This window comes from Mercenaria mercenaria, chromosome 9 (assembly GCF_021730395.1).
Source record: "Mercenaria mercenaria strain notata chromosome 9, MADL_Memer_1, whole genome shotgun sequence".
NCBI lineage: Eukaryota > Metazoa > Mollusca > Bivalvia > Venerida > Veneridae > Mercenaria > Mercenaria mercenaria.
In genome coordinates this window covers 37779786-37801450 of record NC_069369.1, presented here as the reverse complement: position 1 = coordinate 37801450, position 21665 = coordinate 37779786, and the positions used below count along the sequence as shown (strand labels likewise).

The window sequence follows — 21665 nt, the reverse complement described above, 5'->3', positions numbered from 1 at the left end:
GTATCAAATAGTTCAGGTTTCTAGTTCTTCTAAGGTGACTTTGGTCAACAAAAACAAGGTGGTGTTGGATCTTACACAAAAATGTAAATGCACGGATCTTACTGCGTTGTTATAGGTTTTGTCATTTTACTTCATTTGACATTTTGGAAACAATATTCTGATGTAACTGTAGTCATGATAAACGTGTCTTGCTGCTGATCTTTGGACTTGCTCTATTTTGACGGTTCGACATTTTTGCCACGGATGCCATGTGGTGGAACAGTACTCTAACATGGGTCTAGCGCAAGTTCTTTGATTCCTTTATTTGGGGTTTTGATATTTCGTTTAAGGAATCTTAGGGAATTTTTTGCTTTGGGTGTTATCTATCTATCTGTCTTCCGTAGGCATCAAACCCCTTGCGGGAACGTAGACGTTTTGCGCGTCAAAATCAAAAAGAGAAAGAATATAGTGATATATTGTAAAAATTTAGAGTGGAAGAAACTAAAAAATAACTTTGGTGATACAAAAAGGTTAAAACTTGAGTTTGCAGGATAACTAGGCCGAGGCGTGTTCAAGGCTGCAAACTGCAGCACTGAACTGCCCTAGGGTAGGGAGGTGGGCGACACTAGGGTGTGTGGGGGGGGGGGGGGAAGTTGGTTCCAATGGTACACTGTTCTCCGAAAATAAGAAAACTTGTAATAGTCAGTGGTTGCAGTAATTAACCTATAACTTAGGGAATGGCCATAGCGGACACATCGGGTCATTGGGGTAAGGTAATCTACAATTGGGATAGCAACCAGATCATGATGAATCTTATAAAAGAGTGATAACCTAGAATCTATACGCCTTAAATCCAATCGGCTAAGGTTTAGGGAATGTAGCATATCTGTAACACTGGAAGTACGGCCGTAGTCGGTCTTGATCCAACGGGCGGCTCTCCTTTGGACGCTTTCAGTTTGGTCAATTTGAGTTTGGGTGTGGGGCGACCATACCTCGGAGGCATATTCGAGCTGGGATCGGACTAGAGTCTGGTAAGCAATGGTCTTAATGGGTTGGAATTTGACCTTAATGTTTCTTCGTAAGAACCCTAGGGTTTGGTTAGCATTTTTGGTTGACCTTTTTATGTGATTGTCCCATGATAGGTCATTTGAGATATCCACGCCTAGGTATTTAGCTGAGCTGACCGATTCAAGTTGGACTCCATGTAGGTAATGCTGGGTATGGATAGGATGTTTCTTTCTAGTGGCGTGGATCACTTGACACTTGGAGGGATTGGACTCCATATCCCACTCCAACTCCCACTTTTCTAGAAGTTTTAGGTCATTTTGGAGAGTGACAGATCGGTCTGCAGATGACAAATGTTAGGTATATTGTTATGTCGTTGATATGATTGGTCCATGATAGATCTTTACTGATGTTAACAACTAGATATTTGGCTTTAACATCATTTTTCAGCCGCTTAATCCTTCTTAATTTATGTTTGATTTAGTATGTTTGTAATATGAGTGCTTATATGTTGTTTTTTGTTAATATCGTATCCACTGAAATGTCCGTTTCGCGCAAAGCTCGTTTTATCCGCGTTTAATGGTCGTTTCGTGTTTTGATCGATTTTTACTAAATCACGCGAGAAATAACGTTATCAAAACGTAACCATTGTTGTTTACCAATTTTACCGGGCCCTCTGAAAAAATCCGACTAGATCAAAGATGAGTAAGGCACATCCACCAGAGCTGAAAAAGTAATTAAGTTCTTCGCAATTTATTTCATCAGAAAGATAGATAGTTTTATAGATTTTGTGCGTTAAAGGTGTATAATCTGTTGTTTATCCGAGATACCTGCTTGTTCGAAAACGAGGACTTTTTATTTTTTTATATGTTTTGTTTGTTTGTTTTTTTTGGGTTTAACGCCGTTTTTCAACAGTATTTCAGTCATGTTACGGCGGGCAGTTAACCTAACCAGTGTTCCTGGATTCTGTACCAGTACAAACCTGTTCGCAAGTAACTGCCAACTTCCCCATATGAAGCAGAGCCTACAGAGGTGGAGGACGAATGAATATAGACACAAATTATGTCTTTTATCAAATCGTCACGGAGAACATACGCCTCGCTTGAGGATTGATCCGTAGACCAACGCTCTCCCTATTGAGCTAAGCAGGCGTGCTTTTTGTGTGGTCTATATCAGTTAAGATTACAAGCCCCCACCACCCGCGCCTAAGTGATATATTGTTTCACACAAGAATGAAAACCTAGGGTTATGCTACGATAAATCAGTCTTTGGAACTGGTTATTTCGATTCTAACACGACATACTAGTATCAACAGTGTTAGAAAAAATGGTAACTACTTTTTACAACCATGCTACGCACCTGGATCGAATGACGTCATTGCACGCGAGTGGTTTATTGCAGAATAACCCGAGATAGAGTTTGCTCTACATGTATGTAGGTTATTCGCTCAGGGATTTCTTTACCGCAGGGTTTTCCCGGACGCAGGTTTTCTGCGTCCCTGACGCGCTTTGACTGCTTTGGACTCGCATTTTGTTGTGCCTCTGCGTCCACTGGACCCGCAAAATCGGTCACGAAACTCCTTTGCACTGAAGCTTCCTTTGCGCAGATACCCATGTAAAATGCGCAGTTTTTTACCACCGGGACCATCCCCGAATCGTGGGTGCTCATTATACACAGGTATAGACGATTTTCCAACTTCAAAAACAAGTTTTGTTACCGATGTTCGCCATTTTGGTAAAGGGAAATACTCTCCGCGCTAACTGACACCAGCTAAATCTAAGATTGCCGTTACGTTCCGTAAAAGATCGAATGGTTTATTTTTCTATTAAACAAAATTAATTTCATATAAATTTAAAGTATTTTGATGAAAAAAATATTACTTAATCACAAAAATTATGATACTTATTAAGGATCGAGTATTATCTTTAACTAAGATCAAACTGTGAACAACATAATTGACACGAGTTGACACTTAATTGCCGGTAATTACTGGCTATTTGATCATAACAAAAAGGCTGTCACACCTTTTGTTATCAGTCTGAATTGAGAAGCTCATGCCATTTTGAAAGATACCATTCCGAAATACTGAATCAGCTGCTATCTAAATTAAAAAGATACAAGTTCATTCGGTTTTAGGATAAATTTTTTTTAGTAATAATGTCCATTTTCAAGATCAATAATTTGTGGACCCCCAAAAATTATTAGGGACCCTTAAATTAGCAGCCATGGGAGTCCATGGACTCCCAAATAAAAAACCCGAAGGAAAACCCTGTTTACCGTTTCAAAACTGGGGCCCGGGGCCCACTCGGGGGGAAAAAAGGCGCGTAAAACCTGAAAATTGGGAAATTCAAAAAATAAGTTTTATCATCATACAACCTTTATTTCTGCATTGTTATTGTTGGATATCATAAAACAAGTCTGTTGTTTTAATTTTTTTTTCGTCTTTTGAAAGTGTCTACGAAATTTTCTGATATTTATTCAGTGAGAAACTCTCAGACACTAAACAGTCTGTAAAATTTTGGGAAATTTAAACCTAAAAATTGGGAAAATAAACAAATTTTTGCAATTGGGATGGGGCCCATATTCGACCCCAAAATCAGCCTTAAAAAAATCCCTGTTGCTGGTCATGTTAGAATAAGTTAAAAATCACAACCAGTATCTTAGTGTTATTTTGTTTTATACATGTGATTTAATAATTTCAATTTTTTTTTGCAGGTACATGGAGAAGAGGCTTGCATGTAAGTTTTAAAGTCTTTTAAAATCATGTATGGTTTGAAATGGATGGCCTGTTGGTCTTGTGGATGAACACTTGACTGTCAATCCAGAGATCATGGATTTACAAGATACAAGATACAAATTTTATTTGAAGCCGGTGTTAATATACAGACAACATTAGCTAAGTAAAGCTAAGCTATTGACCGACATAAATTTAGGTGCAAGAGTAATAAGTAGAAAAAAACTGAAAGTAGGAGAATGTTGATGTAGTTATTAAGTGGTAGTACTCAAAATCTCAGCCAGGTTTTATAAGGAAAAATGGACATATTGTGTGTGTTTCCTTCAGTCGTATTTCATGGCTGGAGCAGATCTCGATAACCAAATCAAGGTATTGACTTAAAACTTGGCATATTGCTAGCTTGTAATGAGATAATGTGTAGAGCACATGAACTAGGTTTGTATGTCAATGTCTCAAATGGGACTCATAGGTCAAATATGACATACATTTTTTGTCTGATTATAACTGAACTATTCAAGGTATCAACTTTAAACTTGGTATATAGGTAGGTTTCAAAGAGATGATGTGCAGAGAGAGAACCAAGTCTGCCATACACATGCCAAAATTTTATAGTTTTTTCATTCTCCAGAACTAGTTTCTCCGCTGATCAAGAACTTTGGGCATATATTGCCTGGCTTTGCGGAGCTCGTATTATGACATTGTGTAAAAAAAAATGTTGGTAATACCGTGTTTATTAGTGGCCTAAGGACTGTATTGTGTACATGTATATAGGGTTGGATATCGTTAAGGACGAAGCGGTCCGATACCGATACCAACGAACGATAGGTATTTTTAACATACCGATACGATACAAGCTTTGAAGTTACATCACATAAGTATGATTGGTTAGTATTAAATACACCTTTTAAGTAGTTATACAGGAAAATTTGCTTTGATATATAAACATTTTAAGTCTGTTAATTTGATGTTGTACTAGAACTATTAGAGAGTAAAAAAAATAAACATATCTTACAAACTAGAGTTTTCCAAAATAAAAAAAAAACAGAGTAGATACGTCGCAGGGGTCAAATTTAACAATAGTTTGTACTAGCTGAAATTAGCTAGTGCCCTTTTTGATCACTAGCTAAAATGAAAAGCTACCGGCTAAAGTTAATAATATTTTATTACTATAATAATATTTTACTGGCCAAAACCTATTGATTGATCTCTGTTAGACATGTTAGTAGCCAGTCACAAACAAAAATGTTTTCTATTAGCTTAAAATAGCTTGTGCCATTTTTTGTTGAACAAGAAAATATCATAAACATAAATGATAACATCACTTTCATGAAGAAAAATGTGTACTTTCAAAACAAGGCCTAAAAAAAAAATATGTTTGTTTCCTGTAACCCGACCGACCGTAAGTTTTCACTGCCGACCGCAATTTTTTTATGGGCTGAAATTCGAGATTCTGATCATATCTTTTTTTGATTATAGGGATAATTTAGTTGTACCCGACCTCGTCGCGCATAGTCAGGAACGTTCCTGGTTCTGTCGACATGAAACAACATGGCGAAAAGCCTGTTTGTCGGTAGACTCAAGGTTCCGGGTTTTCACCCGCGAAAATCGAGAAGTTTTCTTTGATGCATATCGAGTTCAAAAGTTCTGCCCCTTGTCAGTCAAAATCTCGGTGAATTTCAATACTGTTCGCCGCCACAAGCGGAAGTATGGCAGTAGGCGGAGCGTCATATACTAATTAGCTACTGACAGATGTCAGTCACGCCACGCGCCGACTGACACATGGTTATCTCGCGGTTTGTATTTAGTACTTCATTATGAAAGGTGTTTATTGATCAAGGTGTTAACGTTAATTGATAAACAATTCGTAGAAGAGCAGTCTATTATCATGTTTGTACCACTTGTTCAGGGGTCACGCTGTCGGTTGCACTGAGCCTTTGCGACAAAAGATTATTTGTGGCCCCGAAAAATCTCTATTGGCAAAAACGGACGAAGCTATGTCTGTCTGCAAAACTATGAACTTTGCCTGTTACACCAATATTTACTGAACAAAAGGAATCAGTGTAGAAAAAAAAACTTGTATGAACAACATCTGTCATCTGTTATTGAAAGGCGGGAGCAAATTTTCAACAATTTTATTTGATTAGTAATTACAGGCCTCGACCTTAGCGGTGGACCGACGCAACCAAAAATATCGCAGGTCCACTATCAAAAGTTGGGAGACGACGGTCAACCAATTTTCAGTCACGGTCTGCAAATAAAATAAAACCTTAAAAGTGAAAAAATAGTGGGGGGGGATCGTACCATATCGGCGAATTCACAAAACGAAAGTGATTTTGCTTAGTACGGCATTCTTACAGTTATAGCATGGCGAGTTGAAGTCAGGATAGCACGAATGGACTACTCCACCGATCGGGTGAATGGTTTTTACGTGGAACTTTACCAAATTGAGTAATTACATCAGGCAAAATTACCTGGATTGACTGGAATTTACCGCGAATCGTAAAAATATCAAAACGTCATGCTGGTAATTTTCCATTCCACAAGCACGTGCGCCCTGTCGTAATACTTAATTTACATCGCAGTTACTTTGACACAAAAAACGCGCGTAGTGCATTCATTTTTTAATAAAATCGCTTCAGATATTCAAACAGCTTGAGAACTAATACAGTTTGAATTCTATAACAATTTTAATAAGATATCGGCAGGAATGTAGGCAAAATTCTTTTAAACGATCAATTTTCATATAATGTTTTGTAAAATTTCAAACAGCGCGATTGATTATTTATTTCCTTTTTAAAGTAAATAACGGTACATACTATGGTAATAAATTCAGACTTTTGACAGAAAGTAAAAAAAAACACAATTAAAAAATCTTAAATAATGAAAAAGCGGCAGCAATTTAAATACATGGAGTAAAAACGATTTTTTGGCAAGATATTTCTGTTAGCACGGCAGAATAGGTTACGTGACCTCATGAACGTAAATAGAAATGTGGTTTTAAAATGAGGCAGTATGATGTCGTTGCGATTTTTAATAAGTTTTAAATGAGTCTTCGTACATTATTTTTTGACACACACTTTGTTAGATATTCTTCTCAAACAATAATGTAAATTTCTTGAGGGCAAATAGGTCAGCATCGTTCACGGTCTGACACATTTACATGTCAGTTTATTTGGGATATTGCACATTCGCTTTTATAAAATTAAAGGAAAAACTTTTTTACTGATTTCTTCTCAACAATTAAAGGAATCGAGAAAGTACGATCAGACAGTGATGTGTCACATGGCGCATAAACATGACGTAATGCAATGACAATCTCGTGGAAACTATACCGCTTTGATCTCAAACTGCAGATGCCACAATAACGACACATTCTTTTAGCTCTTTGAGGGGGGTGTTAATTGATGATGAAAACGAGGCCAATTACTTAGTTTATCATCAGAATGATTACCGATAATGTTGATGTTTTGTTTTTTTTCACTTTCAACATGGTGCTGATTGTGTCCATATTTTGGGACACTTTTCAAAATAATTATTTTTCGAGATAACAGATTGCTACAGTTTCCATTTTAATTATTTAGAAATAGTCCTGTTTCTTTGAGGCATATGAAAGTATACGTCTACAGCATCACAATTTATGAGATAGAATTGGAGGTCCACTAAAGTCTGAGCAGGTCTATAGATTTTTAGCAGTTGGTGAACCTGCTGGCAACTGCTGAAAAAAAGTTAAGGTTGAGGCTGATTAGGCAGTTATTGGCGATAATAAGGTTACTAAACACTGAAATGTTCTGACACCTACTAAAAAAAAAATAAAATATAAAAAAAAAAAATCCCTACCTACCGACCCCATTTTTAGCTCATCTGATTTTTTGAAAAAAATGATGAGTTATTGTCATCACTTGAGCGGTTGTCGGCGTCGGCGTCGGGTCTGCGTCGGCGTTGCCTGGTTAAGTTTTATGTTTAGGTCAGCTTTTCTCCTAAATATCAAAGCTATTGCTTTGAAACTTGGAATACTTGTTCACCATCATAAGCTGACCTGTATAGCAAGAAACATAACTCCATCTTGCTTTTTGCAAGATTTATGGCCCCTTTTGTACTTAGAAAATATCAGATTTCTTGGTTAAGTTTTATGTTTAGGTCAACTTTTCTCCTAAACTATCAAAGCTATTGCTTTGAAACTTGGAATACTTGTTCACCATCATAAGCAGACCCTGTACATCAAGAAACATAACTCCATCCTGCTTTTTGCAAGATTTATTGCCCCTTTTGGACTTAGAAAATCAGTTTTCTTGGTTAAGTTTTATGTTTAGGTCAGCTTTTATCCTAAACTGTCAAAGCTATTGCTTTAAAACTTGCAACACTTGTTCACCATCATAAGTTGACCCTGTACAGCAAGAAACATAACTCCATCCTGCTTTTTGCAAGATTTATGGCCCCTTTTGGACTTAGAAAATATCAGATTTCTTGGTTAAGTTTTATGTTTAGGTCAACTTTTTCTCTTAAACTATCAAAGCTATTGCTTTGAAACTTGCAACACTTGTTGACCATCATAAGCTGACCCTGTACAGCAAGCAACATAACTCCATCCGGCTTTTTGCAATAATTATTGCCCCTTTTGGTCTTAGAAAATCATTTTCTTGGTTGAGTATTATGTTTAAGTCAACTTTTCTCATAAACTATCAAAGCTATTGCTTTAAAACTTGCAACAGTTTTTCACCATCATAAGTGGACACTGAACATCAAGAAACATAACTCTATCCTGCTTTTTGCAAGAATGATGGCCCTTTTTAGACTTAGAAAATCATGGGTAGGACAATATTTCTATTACACAAAAAAAATCAGATGAGCGTCAGCACCCGCAAGGCGGTGCTCTTGTTTTCAGCATGTTACAGGAAACAAACATTTTTTTTTTTTAGGCCCAATTAAACTTTATTAAAGCTCTGAAGACATTTGCTTGTTATATAATTGACTAGCTGAAATTAGCTAGTACATTTCAAACCCACTAGCTATTTCAAAATTACAGTAGCATTTAGCTTGTATGCTTGTCTAAATTTGAACCCTGCTTCGCTCACTGTGCAATTTAAATCTAGGACTCATTGGCTGTGGTAATGCTTTCTCAGCACTGACGAGAACTGTTAAATTCAATACTTACTAGCTTTCAAATTAATCCATTTAACAAGTCACACTCATGATAAATCTTCAACCAGATTAACTAGTAATGTATTTAAAGTGCAACATTTTTTTCAACACAATTTTTATTGAAAAATAAACCTCAAAACGCTTGAAACAACCAACAATAACGTATTTCTATTAGTTCGCGAAAACCGACGACTTGTTTACGTAGGTTACAGCTAGTTTCGTAACTTTTTATTCAAATCATTTTTGTTTTCATTTGTTTTGATAGAATATGAGAAAGAGCAAAAAAAATGTCGTATATTTTGCTATTAAGTATGATTTACGTAGTTTAAAACGACGGGGAAAATATGTTTTTATAATAATATTTAGCATACGAAATTATTCGCAAGGCCAGCTCTCCATGTTACTCAGAGCGGTGTCACAGTAAACGATGTCGATCACGTTATTCTTGTGTTTCAAATACTATTTGCTTATTTTCTGCTTTCTTTTGCCGCGGATTTGGTAATTATTTTGTTTATTTATTTTTATGGAAATACCGAAATCGGAACCGGTTCTTTACGAAACGGTATATACCGGTACTTTTCGAAGTGATTGTTCGGTACGGTACCGATACCGGGAACCGGTATCCAACCCTATGTGTATACATACACAGATTAGAGGCTGAATCAATGAAACACAGATTACTTTTATGCACCCGTCTCTGAAAGAGGGGAGCATATTATGTGAAACACCCGTGGTGGGCGGGCGGCGTCCAAAAGCATGTCCGCTTTCTAAGTCAAAGTTTTCATCCTGTCTTCACCAAACTTGCTGGCAATGTTTGTGGGCATAATTTCTCGGCCAAGTTTGATAAGCAGACAAATCGCCCCAGGCAATTTTGGATTATGGCCATTGAATTACTCGAAATCTGTGAATTTAGTCTTGTCCGCTCTCTAAGCCGAACAGTTTATATCTGATCTTCACTAAACTTGCTGATTATGTTTGTGGGCATAATATCAAGTTCGATAACCTGCCACATCCAGGGTTCTCGGAAACGCCGAAATCGGCGTCCCTGTATGCATAATTGGTCCCGATATACACGTGTTTATTGCAGTATGGGAGTCCCCGGACGCACGTTTCTGCAGTGAGACGCAATGAAAATTAATCGATTTACATAAACCTGTAAATACACAACGTTTGACTCGAGAGCAAAATAAGTGGGCGGAGTCACTCGCTTGTCACCGACAGCCGGGTATAGCCAGTCAGCGTTGCCCGTTTACAGTACACCGAGAGATAAGCTGCATATGTATATTAACTCGAATGTATACATGTGATTGTCGGCGTGATTGTATAGGTGACAATTTCTAATTGTTAACAACGGATTACGTAGTGTTTGGAGTAACTCCGATTGTTTTCTCACGTACTAATTACCAGGCAGTTTTAAAAAACTTTTTAGCTCACCTGTCACAAAGTGACAAGGTGAGCTTTTGTGATTGCGCGGTGTCCGTCGTCCGTGCGTGCGTCCGTCCGTCCGTAAACTTTTGCTTGTGACCACTCTAGAGGTCACATTTTTTGTGGGATCTTTATGAAAGTTGGTCAGAATGTTCATCTTGATGATATCTAGGTCAAGTTCGAAACTGGGTCAAGTGCGGTCAAAAACTAGGTCAGTAGATCTAAAAATAGAAAAACCTTGTGACCTCTCTAGAGGCCATAAATTTTACAAGATCTTCGTGAAAATTGGTCAGAATGTTCACCTTGATGATTTCTAGGTCAAGTTCGAAACTGGGTCACGTGCCTTCTAAAACTAGGTCAGTAGGTCTAAAAATAGAAAAACCTTGTGACCTCTCTAGAGGCCATATATTTCACAAGATCTTAATGAAAATTGGTCAGAACGTTCACCTTGATGATATCTAGGTCAAGTTCGAAATTGGGTCACGTGCGGTCAAAAACTAGGTCAGTAGGTCAAATAATAGAAAAACCTTGTGACCTCTCTAAAGGCCATATTTTTCATGGGATCTGTATGAAAGTTGGTCTGAATGTTCATCTTGATGATATCTAGGTCAAGTTCGAAACTGGGTCACGTGCGGTCAAAAACTAGGTCAGTCGGTCTAAAAATAGAAAAACCTTGTGACCTGTCTAGAGGCCTTATATTTCATGAGATCTTCATGAAAATTGGTCAGAGTGTTCACCTTGATGATATCTAGGTCAAGTTCGAAATTGGGTCACGTGCCATCAAAAACTAGGTCAGTAGTTCAAATAATAGAAAAACCTTGTGACCTCTCTAGAGACCATATTTTTAATGAAATCTTCATGAAAGTTGGTCTGAATGTTCACCTTGATGATATCTAGTTCAAGTACGAAAGTGGGTCACGTGCCATCTAAAACTAGGTCAGTAGGTCAAATAATAGAAAAACCTTGTGACCTCTCTAAAAGCCATATTTTCATGGGATCTGTATGAAATTTGGTCTGAATGTTCATCTTGATGATATCTAGGTCAAGTTCGAAACAGGGTCATGTGTGGTCAAAAACTAGGTCAGTAGGTCTAAAAATAGAAAAACCTTGTGACCTCTCTAGAGGACAGACTTGTGAATGGATCTCCATAAAATTTGGTCAGAATGTTCATCTTGATGATATCTAGGTCAAGTTCAAAAGTGGGTCACGTGCCTTCAAAAAGTAGGTCAGTAGGTCAAATAATGAAAAAACGTGACCTCTCTAGAGGCCATATTTTTCATGGGATCTGTATGAAAGTTGGTCTGAGTGTTTATCTTGATGATATATAGGTCAAGTTTGAAACTGGGTCAACTGCGATCAAAAACTAGGTCAGTAGGTCTTGAAATAGAAAAACCTTGTGACCTCTCTAGAGGCCATACCCTTGAATGGATCTTCATGAAAATTGGTCAGAATGTTGACCTTGATGATATCTAGGTCAGTTTAGAAACTGGGTCATGTGCCTTTAAAAACTAGGTCAGTAGGTCAAATAATAAAAAAAACCTTGTGACCTCTCTGGAGGCCATACTTTTCATGGAATCTGTATGAAAGTTGGTCTGAATGTTCATCTTGATGATATCTAGGTCAAATTTGAAACTGGATCAACTGTGTTCAAAAACTAGGTCAGTAGGTCTAAAAATAGAAAAATCTTTTGACCTCTCTAGAGGCCATATTTTTCAATGTATCTTCATGAAAATTGATCTGAATGTTCACCTTGATGATATCTAGGTCAGTTTCGAAACTGGGTCACGTGCGGTCAGAAACTAGGCTAGTAGGTCTAAAAATAGAAAAACCTTGTGACCTCTCTGAAGGCCATATTTTTCATGAGATCTTCATGAAAATTAGTGAGAATGTTCACCTTGATGATATCTAGGTAAATTTCAAAACAGGGTCACATACCTTCGAAAACTAGGTCAATAGGTCAGATAATAGAAAAACCTTGTGACCTCTCTAGAGACCATATTTTTCAATGGATCTTCATGAAAATTGGACAGAATTTTTATCTTGATAATATCTAGGTCAAGTTCAAAACTCGGTCACATGAGCTCAAAAACTAGGTCACTATGTCAAATAGTAGAAAAAACGATGTCATACTCAAAACTGGGTCATGTGGGAAGAGGTGAGCGATTCAGGACCATCATGGTCCTCTTGTTCAATGTGTTCACAGCGTGCTTTGTTGGCAGTTGTACTGCATAAGAACACTCCACCCACAATAATATACCTTGAAATCCTTAACAGTTTCTGCTTCTCCCCAGTCACTCAGCCTCTTTTTTACACCAACCCAGATTTTGACTTATCACAGCAGAAGGACGTTTTTAGCTCACCTGAGCCAAAGGCTCATGGTGAGCTTTTGTGACCGCTTGATGTCCGTCGTGTGTCCGTCAACAATTTCTAAAAATATCTTCTTCTCTAAAACTACTGGGCAGATTTACACCAAACTTCACATGAATGATCTTTGGGTGGCCTCCATTCAAAATTTTTCAAAGAATTCCACAAAGAACTCTGGTTGCCATTGCAACCGAAAGGAAAAACTTTAAAAATCTTCTTCTCAAAAACCAGAAGCCCTACAGCTTAGATATTTGGTATGAAGCATTGCCTAGTGGACCTCTACCAAGTTTGTTCAAATCATGACCCCGGGGTCAAAATTGACCCCACCCGAGGGGTCATATGATTTTACATAGGAAAATCTTCTTCTCAAAACCCAGAAGCCTTAGAGCTTAGATATTTGACATGTAGCATTGCCTAGTGGACCTCTACTAAATTTGTTCAAATCATGACTCCGGGGTCACTTGATTTTAAATAGAATTCTATAGGAAAATCTTCAAAATTTTTTTAAAAATAAACCAGAAGGCCTAAGGCTTAGTTAAAGCTTAGTTATTTCACATGTAGCATTGCCTAGTGGACCTCTACAAAATTTGTTCAAATCATGACCCCCGGGATCAAAATTGACTCTGCCGCAGGGATCATTTGATATTACATAGGAAAATCTTCAAAAATTTTCTAAAAATAAACCAGAAGGCCTAGCTTAGATATTTAACATGTAGCATTGCCTAGTGGACCTCTACAAAATTTGTTCAAATCATGACCCCCCGGGGTTAAAATTGACCCCGCCCTAGGGGTCACTTGATTTTACATAGGAAAATCTTCAAATTTTCCATAAATAAACCAGAAGGCCTAGAGCTTAGATATTTGACATGTAGCATTGCCTAGTGGACCTCTACAAAATTTGTTCAAATCTTGCCCCCCCCCCCCCCCCTCCCCCCCAGGGTCAAATTGACCCCACCCTAGGGGTTACTTGATTGTACATAGGGAAATCTTCATAAATTTGCTAAAAATAGGCCAGAAGGCCTAGGTCTTAGAAATTTGAAATGTAACATTGCCTAGTTGACATGTTGCATTGCCTAGAGGACCTCCACAAAATTTGTTCAAATCATGACCCCCGGCTTCAAATTGGGTTACTTGATTGTACATAGGAAAGTCTTCCAAAAAATGTCTAGAAATAAACTAGAAGGCCTAGAGCTTAGATATTTGGTGTGTAGCATTGCCTAGTGGATCTCTGCCAAGTTTGTTCAAATCATGACCCCGGGTCAAGCTTAAATGCAAATCTTCATAGCAACCATTTAACCAGGTGAGCGATATAGGGCCATCATGGCCCACTTGTTTAGAAGAAGTGATAATTAGGAATGAATGTCCGAGTAATTTTAAGATGCTGTCGATGCCAGTCTTAGTAACGTGATTATTTTTCTGCAAAATCGATGATGTTACTGAAGAAGCATTTATTAATATGTTGATCATAGACATACTGTGCATTCTTAATGTAATTCAGACCGAATGTTTTAACTTTAATAAATATTAAAATAAAAGCAGTTATTGTTCATTTTCTTTTCACTGTATGTTTATATACGTTTCCATTTTGAAATAAAAAGGTAAAGATAAAATTATCACCAGGAATTTTGTCTAACTTGATATTTTTACATGGGGAATTTTGTCCACCTTGATAATTTCACAGGGGGATTTTGTCCAGGAAGATCAGAAACAGAGAAACAGAGGGGGGGGGGGGGGGGGGGGGGGGGTGTTGTGCAGGGGTGATTTTGTCCTACATTAATTTTTTGACTACATTTTACCTATTTTACCATTACCTTTTCATCGCACCTTAATATTTGGGTGAAGAATTGTGATTACAAAATGTCTGTCGGTCTACACTTAATTTGACAGTACAATAGAGGCCTGTGTTTTGACGAAACATTTAAGTCTGTCCGTCAGTCTAGTCAGTAGATGGGACTGCAACTTTTTCAGCTTTGGGAGTCCCAGGACTGCAACTTGAAATTGCTAGTGAGAACCCTGACATCACTGCAGGCACTCTTGGATTATGGCCCTTGAATTACTAAAAAAACTGCAAATTTAGCAGTGTCTGCTTTCATAAGTAGGGGTGTAACAATACATCGAACTATCGATGCATTGCGATACTAAGTGTCCCGATAGCATGCATCGATAGAAAAGTCACGATCCAATAACAATCGCCGATAGTTCCTTCAACAATCGATAGGTTCGATAGTTTTGAAATTTTGGTAAATACAGAAATAATTTATAATTTATAAACCAAGAAACAGAGCCAGCTTTCATTTGCGCCTCGGAAAATGTTTACGTCTCCATTACAATAATTACCCTCACGGAATTAAACTACCATAAAGGACTGAGAAGTCTGGAAGATAATTATTAAATTTAGTTTCTTAGAAACTTTGATTAAATATATTTAAATGACCTGTTAATTTTAGATGAGAAAATGTGCTATGGACATGGAGAAAGAAGGCTACTTGTATTATACAGCAAACTGTTCGGTAGGGCCCTTAATTTAGTGCTGGTACACCTTAATCCGATCCGTTAATTTTCGTCTTTTTCAATGCTTTGGGTTATTAAACATGTTGACATTCACAACAAAATGGCCGATTCGTTTGAGTATACCTTGCATAGGTTTATTGTTAGCTCACCTGTCACAAAGTGACAAGGTGAGCTTTTGTGATCGCGCGGTGTCCGTCGTCCGTCCGTGCGTCCGTCCGTCCATCCGTAAACTTTTGCTTGTGACCACTCTAGAGGTCACATTTTTCATGGGATCTTTATGAAAGTTGGTCAGAATGTTCATCTTGATGATATCTAGGTCAAGTTCGAAACTGGGTCACGTGCGGTCAAAAACTAGGTCAGTAGGTCTAAAAATAGAAAAACCTTGTGACCTCTCTAGAGGCCATATATTTCACAAGATCTTCATGAAAGTTGGTCAGAACGTTCACCTTGATGATATCTAGGTCAAGTTCGAAACTGGGTCACGTGCCTTCAAAAGCTAGGTCAGTAGGTCAAATAATAGAAAAACCTTGTGACCTCTCTAAAGGCCATATTTTTCATGGGATCTGTATGAAAGTTGGTCTGAATGTTCATCTTGATGATTTCTAGGTCAAGTTCGAAACTGGGTCACGTGCCATCAAAAACTAGGTCAGTAGGTCTAAAAATAGAAAAACCTTGTGACCTTTCTAGAGGCCATATATTTCACAAGATCTTCATGAAAATTGGTCAGAACGTTCACCTTGATGATATCTAGGTCAAGTTCGAAACTGGGTCACGTGCCATCAAAAACTAGGTCAGTAGGTCTAAAAATAGAAAAACCTTGTGACCTTTCTAGAGGCCATATATTTCACAAGATCTTCATGAAAATTGGTCAGAACGTTCACCTTGATGATATCTAGGTCAAGTTCGAAACAGGGTCACGTGCCATCAAAAACTAGGTCAGTAGGTCAAATAATAGAAAAACCTTGTGACCTCTCTAAAGGCCATACTTTTCATGGGATCTGTGTGAAAGTTGGTCTGAATGGTCATCCTGATGATATCTAGGTCAAGTTCGAAACTAGGTCACGTGCGGTCAAAAACTAGGTCAGTAGGTCTAAAAATAGAAAAACCTTGTGACCTCTCTAGAGGCCATATATTTCATGAAATCTTCATGAAAATTTGTCATTATGTTCACCTTGATGATATCAAAGTCAAGTTCGAAAGTGGGTCACGTGCCATCAAAAACTAGGTCAGTAGGTCAAATAATAGAGAAACCTTGTGACCTAACTAGAGGCCATATTTTCCATGGGATCTGTATGAAAGTTGGTCTGAATGTTCATCTTGATGATATCAAGGTCAAATTTGAAAGTGGGTCACGTGCCGTCAAAAACTAGGTCAGTAGGTCAAATAATAGAAAAACCTTGTGACCTCTCTAAAGGCCATATATTTTTCAATGGATCTTCATGAAAGTTGGTCTGAATGTTCATATTGATGATATCTAGGTCAAATTCGAAACAGGGTCATGTGCGGTCAAAAACTAGGTCAGTAGGTCTAAAAATAGAAAAACCTTGTGACCTCTCTAGAGGCGATACTTGTGAATGGATATTCATAAAAATTGGTCAGAATGTTCACCTTGATGATATCTAAGTCAAGTTCGAAAGTGGGTCACGTGCCTTCAAAAAGTAGGTCAGTAGGTCAAATAATGAAAAAACGTTGTGACCTCTCTAAAGGCCATATTTTTCATGGGATCTGTATGAAAGTTGGTCTGAATGTTTATCTTGATGATATCTAGGTCAAGTTTGAAACTGGGTCAACTGCGATCAAAAACTAGGTCAGTAGGTCTTGAAATAGAAAAACCTTGTGACCTCTCTAGAGGCCATACCCTTGAATGGATCTTCATGAAAATTGGTCAGAATGTTCACCTTGATGATATCTAGGTCAAGTTTGAAACTGGGTCACGTGCCTTAAAAAACTAGGTCAGTAGGTCAAATAATAGAAAAACCTTGTGACCTCTGTGGAGACCATATTTTTCAATGGATCTTCATGAAAATTGGTCAGAATTTTTATCTTTATAATATCTAGGTCAAGTTCAAAACTGGGTCACATGAGCTCAAAAACTAGGTCACTATGTCAAATGATAGAAAAAACGACGTCATACTCAAAACTGGATCATGTGGGAAGAGGTGAGCGATTCAGGACCATCATGGTCCTCTTGTTTTACTTATTGTTCCAAAGCCAAGGAAGGCAAGAAATATTTAATGTTAGAATTATTTCTGTCCGTTTCAGTTATACAAACATCTCAATGTGTGTTAACAGCAATTATAGACAGTGTCGTCTCTTACACTGTGTAACAATGCCAGTTGGTAGCTTTACTGTATAAAATATGATGGCCGATAACTATTGCAATAGTATCGCAATAGTAACCTGCAATAGAATAGTATCGCAATAGTTTTTAAGCAATATCAATAGTATTGCAATAGTCAAAATTGGCCTCAATAGTCACCCCTATTCATAAGTCAAATAGTTTTCATCTGATCTTCATCAAACTTGCTGACAATGTTTGTGGGCATAATATCTGGGCCAAGATCGATAACCAGCCAAATCGTTCCAAGCACTCTTGGATTATGGCCCTTGAATTACTCAAAATCTGCAAATTAAGCCTTGTCCGCTCTCTTAAGTCGAACAATTTTCATCCGATCTTTGCCAGACTTGGTGACAATGCTTGTGGATATAATATCTCAGCCAAGTTCGATAACCAGCCAAATCGCCCCAGGCACTCTTGGATTATGGCCCTTGAATTACTCAAAATCTTTTTATGATACGTAACTGAATATCTAGACGGGTGTATTTTGTGAGTCTGGCACTCTTATTTAGGTATTTGTACATGACCTGTTCTTTAATTTCAGTGAAGCTGAATGGTGGTAGAAGAATCAATGGAATCTTACGTGGGTTTGACCCTTTCATGAACCTTGTTATAGATGAGACAGTAGAAGAGTCAAAAACAGGAGAGAAACATGCTATTGGAATGGTGGTACGTTGTCACAAAAGTTAATAAAGTATTGCTATTTTCACCAAACCATTGTCTGTTTCGTACGGTTTTACGCTTTCTCTTGGTGTGGAAAGCTATGATTTGTTGGTCTGCCTTTTCCATCCTTTAATAACCCATTTAGCTCAAAGTACTTTTAATCTCTTTCATAGAGCACAGTGATGCAGAGCCTTTAGAATAATTTTTACAGATGGCCTGAGATGTACAGGCCAGTATATACATTAAATTTTGCAATTAACATGAACATATGTGGTGTTTGGCATATTTTATAACAGTATGAAATTCATGATTGTATATTTATGTCTCCCCCAGGAGACATATTGTTTTTGCCCCGTCCGTCCGTACGTCACACTTCATTTCCGAGCAATAACTGGAGAACCATTTGACCTAGAACCTTCAAACTTCATAGGGTTGTAGGGCTGCTGTAGTAGACGACCCCTATTGATTTTGGGGTCACTCCGTCAAAGGTCAAGGTCACAGGGGCCTGAACATTGAAAACCATTTCCGATCAATAACTAGAGAACCACTTGACCCAGAGTGTTGAAACTTCATAGGATGATTGGCCATGAAGAGTAGATGACCCCTATTGATTTTGGGGTCACTCCGTCAAAGGTCAAGGTCACAGGGGCCTGAACATTGAAAACCATTTCCGATCAATAACTAGAGAACCACTTGACCCAGAATGTTGAAACTTCATAGGATGATTGGTCATGAAGAGTAGATGACCCCTATTGATTTTGGGGTCACTCCGTCAAAGGTCAAGGTCACAGGGGCCTGAACATTGAAAACCATTTCCGATCAATAACTAGAGAACCACTTAACCCAGAATGTTGAAACTTCATAGGATGATTGATAATGAAGAGTAGATGACCCCTATGGGTCACTCCATCAAAGGTCAAGGTCACAGGGGCCTGAACAGGGAAAATCATTTCCGATCAATAACTAGAGAACCACTTAACCCAGAATGTTGAAACTTCATAGGATGATTGTACATGCAAAGTAGATGACCCCTATTGATTTTGGGGTCACTCCATTAAAGGTCAAGGTCACAGGGGCCTGAACATTGAAAACCATTTCCGGTCAGTAACTTGAGAACCACTTGACCCAGAATGTTGAAACTTAATAGGATGATTGCTCATGCAGAGTAGATGACCCCTAACAATTTTGGGGTCACTCTGTGAAAGGTCAAGGTCACAGGGGCCTGAACATTGAAAACCATTTCCAGTCAGTAACTTGAGAACCACTTGACCCAGAATGATGAAACTTCATAGGATGCTTGGTCATGCAGAGTAGATGACCCCTAACGATTTTAGGGTGACTCTGTTAAAGCTCAAGGCCACAGGGGCCTGAACATGGAAAACCATGTCCAGTCAATAACTTGAGAACCTCTTGACCCAGAATGTTGAAACTTCATTGGATGATTTTTCATGCAGAGTAAATGACCCCTAATGTTTTTGGGGTCACTCCGTTAAAGGTCAAGGTCACAGAGGCCTGAACATTGATAACCAGTTCATATCAATAACTTGAGAACCACTTGACTCAGAATGTTGAAACTTCATAGGATGATTGAACATGCAGAGTAGATGACCCCTATTGCTTTTGGGGTCAGTCTATTAAAGGTCAAGGTCACAGTGGCCTGTTCATGTAAAATCATTTTTTGGAAATGACTTGAGAACCACTTGACCTACAATGTTGAAACTTAATAGGATGATTGGACATGCAGAGTAGATGACCCCTTCTTATTTTGAGGTCACTTGATCAAAGGTCAAGGTCACAGGAGCCTGAACAGTGACTTGAGAACCACTAGGCCAAGAGTGTTGAAATTTAGCGGGATGACTGGACATGCCAAGTAGATGATCCCTACTGCAGCCAACCATCAGTGTCTCTTTGACTTTCGCTCCTGACCCCTATTAACTTCTTGCCTATAGGACTTTGCATTGGGGGAGACATGCGCTTTTTTACAAAAGCATTTTCTAGTTTAATATATTATACTGCCAGTCTTGACCTAATTTTGAAAAGGAGTATATAAAAAAGAAAGTCCTCTTGCACTCCATTAGTTTGTTGCAAAAGAAAAAAAATTGTCCTAGAACTTCATGATCACAATGATGTATAGATGTACTGAATTTGACATATCCTTTTAAGCCTTAAGGCTAGGGCCTTTAGACATTGGACAAAAATTCTTTTTCTTGACAAGGGTATATATTGTGCAGGCATTCGCTTTCATTGATCACTCTTGTTTTCAGAAATGCTTCATATACTGCCTGTTCCAGAAATATCCTGACATATTTTATGCCATGTGTTAGTTTTAAGATTTCTTCCATCATTAGAGTATTCTATCCTGTTGTGTTGTATTTTCAGGTTGTACGAGGGAACAGCATAATTATCCTGGAAGCATTGGATAGAGTCTGATAGTGGGAACATTGTAGTGTTGTATATATTTGGTATGCTTTATGGAGGTGTAGAACAGTTTTTAAAACGTTTCAAGATTCTAAAAATTGACCAGAGGGAGTCATCAAACTTGTTTGGATTCTCCAGAAAGCCATGTCGGGTAGACCTAACCTAACACATCTTCAACAATCCTGTATATGCAGATGCGGGATAAGTCTGCAGATATTTTAATGTTTTGATCATCAAACTTGAAATTCAGTTCAATTAAGAAATTACTGCAAAAGATTTGTTCATCTTTCATCTTGTTTTATATATATATCATGTTGTAAAAACACATTCTTATCATGTGAATAAAATTCAAAAACAAGGTTGGCTTTCTGAACCCATAATTCTTCAGGTACATGTATAAAAGTATATGTGGACCTAAATTGGAGTCATACATGTGTGTACCTGTCTGTTGGTCCATCCGTCCGCCCTTCCAAAATTTGTGTATGCTCTATATTGTCAGTCTGGAGGGTTTTCATAAAACTTGTCACATCATTCAGAGTTGGTAAGAATTATTAAAGGTGGTCAGTCATATTTAAACAACATTTTATGACATTTTTTACTTTTTGTATATTCTGGTAGAGATTTATTTAAGGAACAAAAGACCCATTATATAGAAATAGATTCCTATTGGAAATGTATAGTTCATTAATTTTTATAAAATTTTGTAATTACTCCCCTTTAATATGAAAGTATTTAAAAAGCTGTATATTTCTTCTTATTTCGATACAGTTTCTAGTTTTACATTTGCATTTGATAGACATATTAAGTATTTAACAATCCTAACCAAAAGGCAAGCTTTAAAGCTGTGTGTATGTTCTGAATTCATTTATTTCCAATCCATCTTGGTTGCGCAACCAAGATAGACAAAGGGAGATAATAATATTTTTTTCAAACTTTCGTTTCTAATGAATAACAACTAAATACATAATTGTTAATGCAAATATTTTACAAATATATTACAATATGTTTAAAATTTATACCTTTCCTTAGGCAAAGTATGTTTATCAAATTTATACTTATGGTAAATACAACTTGGTTGGGCAACCAGGA

At 37.6% G+C, this 21665-nt stretch overlaps 1 protein-coding gene across 1 annotated transcript; it reads left to right on the top strand.

Moving 5' to 3' along the window:
* The first annotated feature begins 1580 nt into the window (after positions 1–1580).
* Positions 1581–20934, top strand: LOC123546945 (probable small nuclear ribonucleoprotein G). The gene is made up of 4 exons (XM_045333620.2): positions 1581–1717; positions 3700–3722; positions 18040–18164; positions 20538–20934. The coding sequence occupies exons 1-4, from the start codon at positions 1686–1688 to the stop codon at positions 20586–20588; spliced, it is 231 nt and encodes a 76-aa protein (XP_045189555.1). The 5' UTR covers positions 1581–1685; the 3' UTR covers positions 20589–20934.
* The last annotated feature ends 731 nt before the right edge of the window (positions 20935–21665 follow it).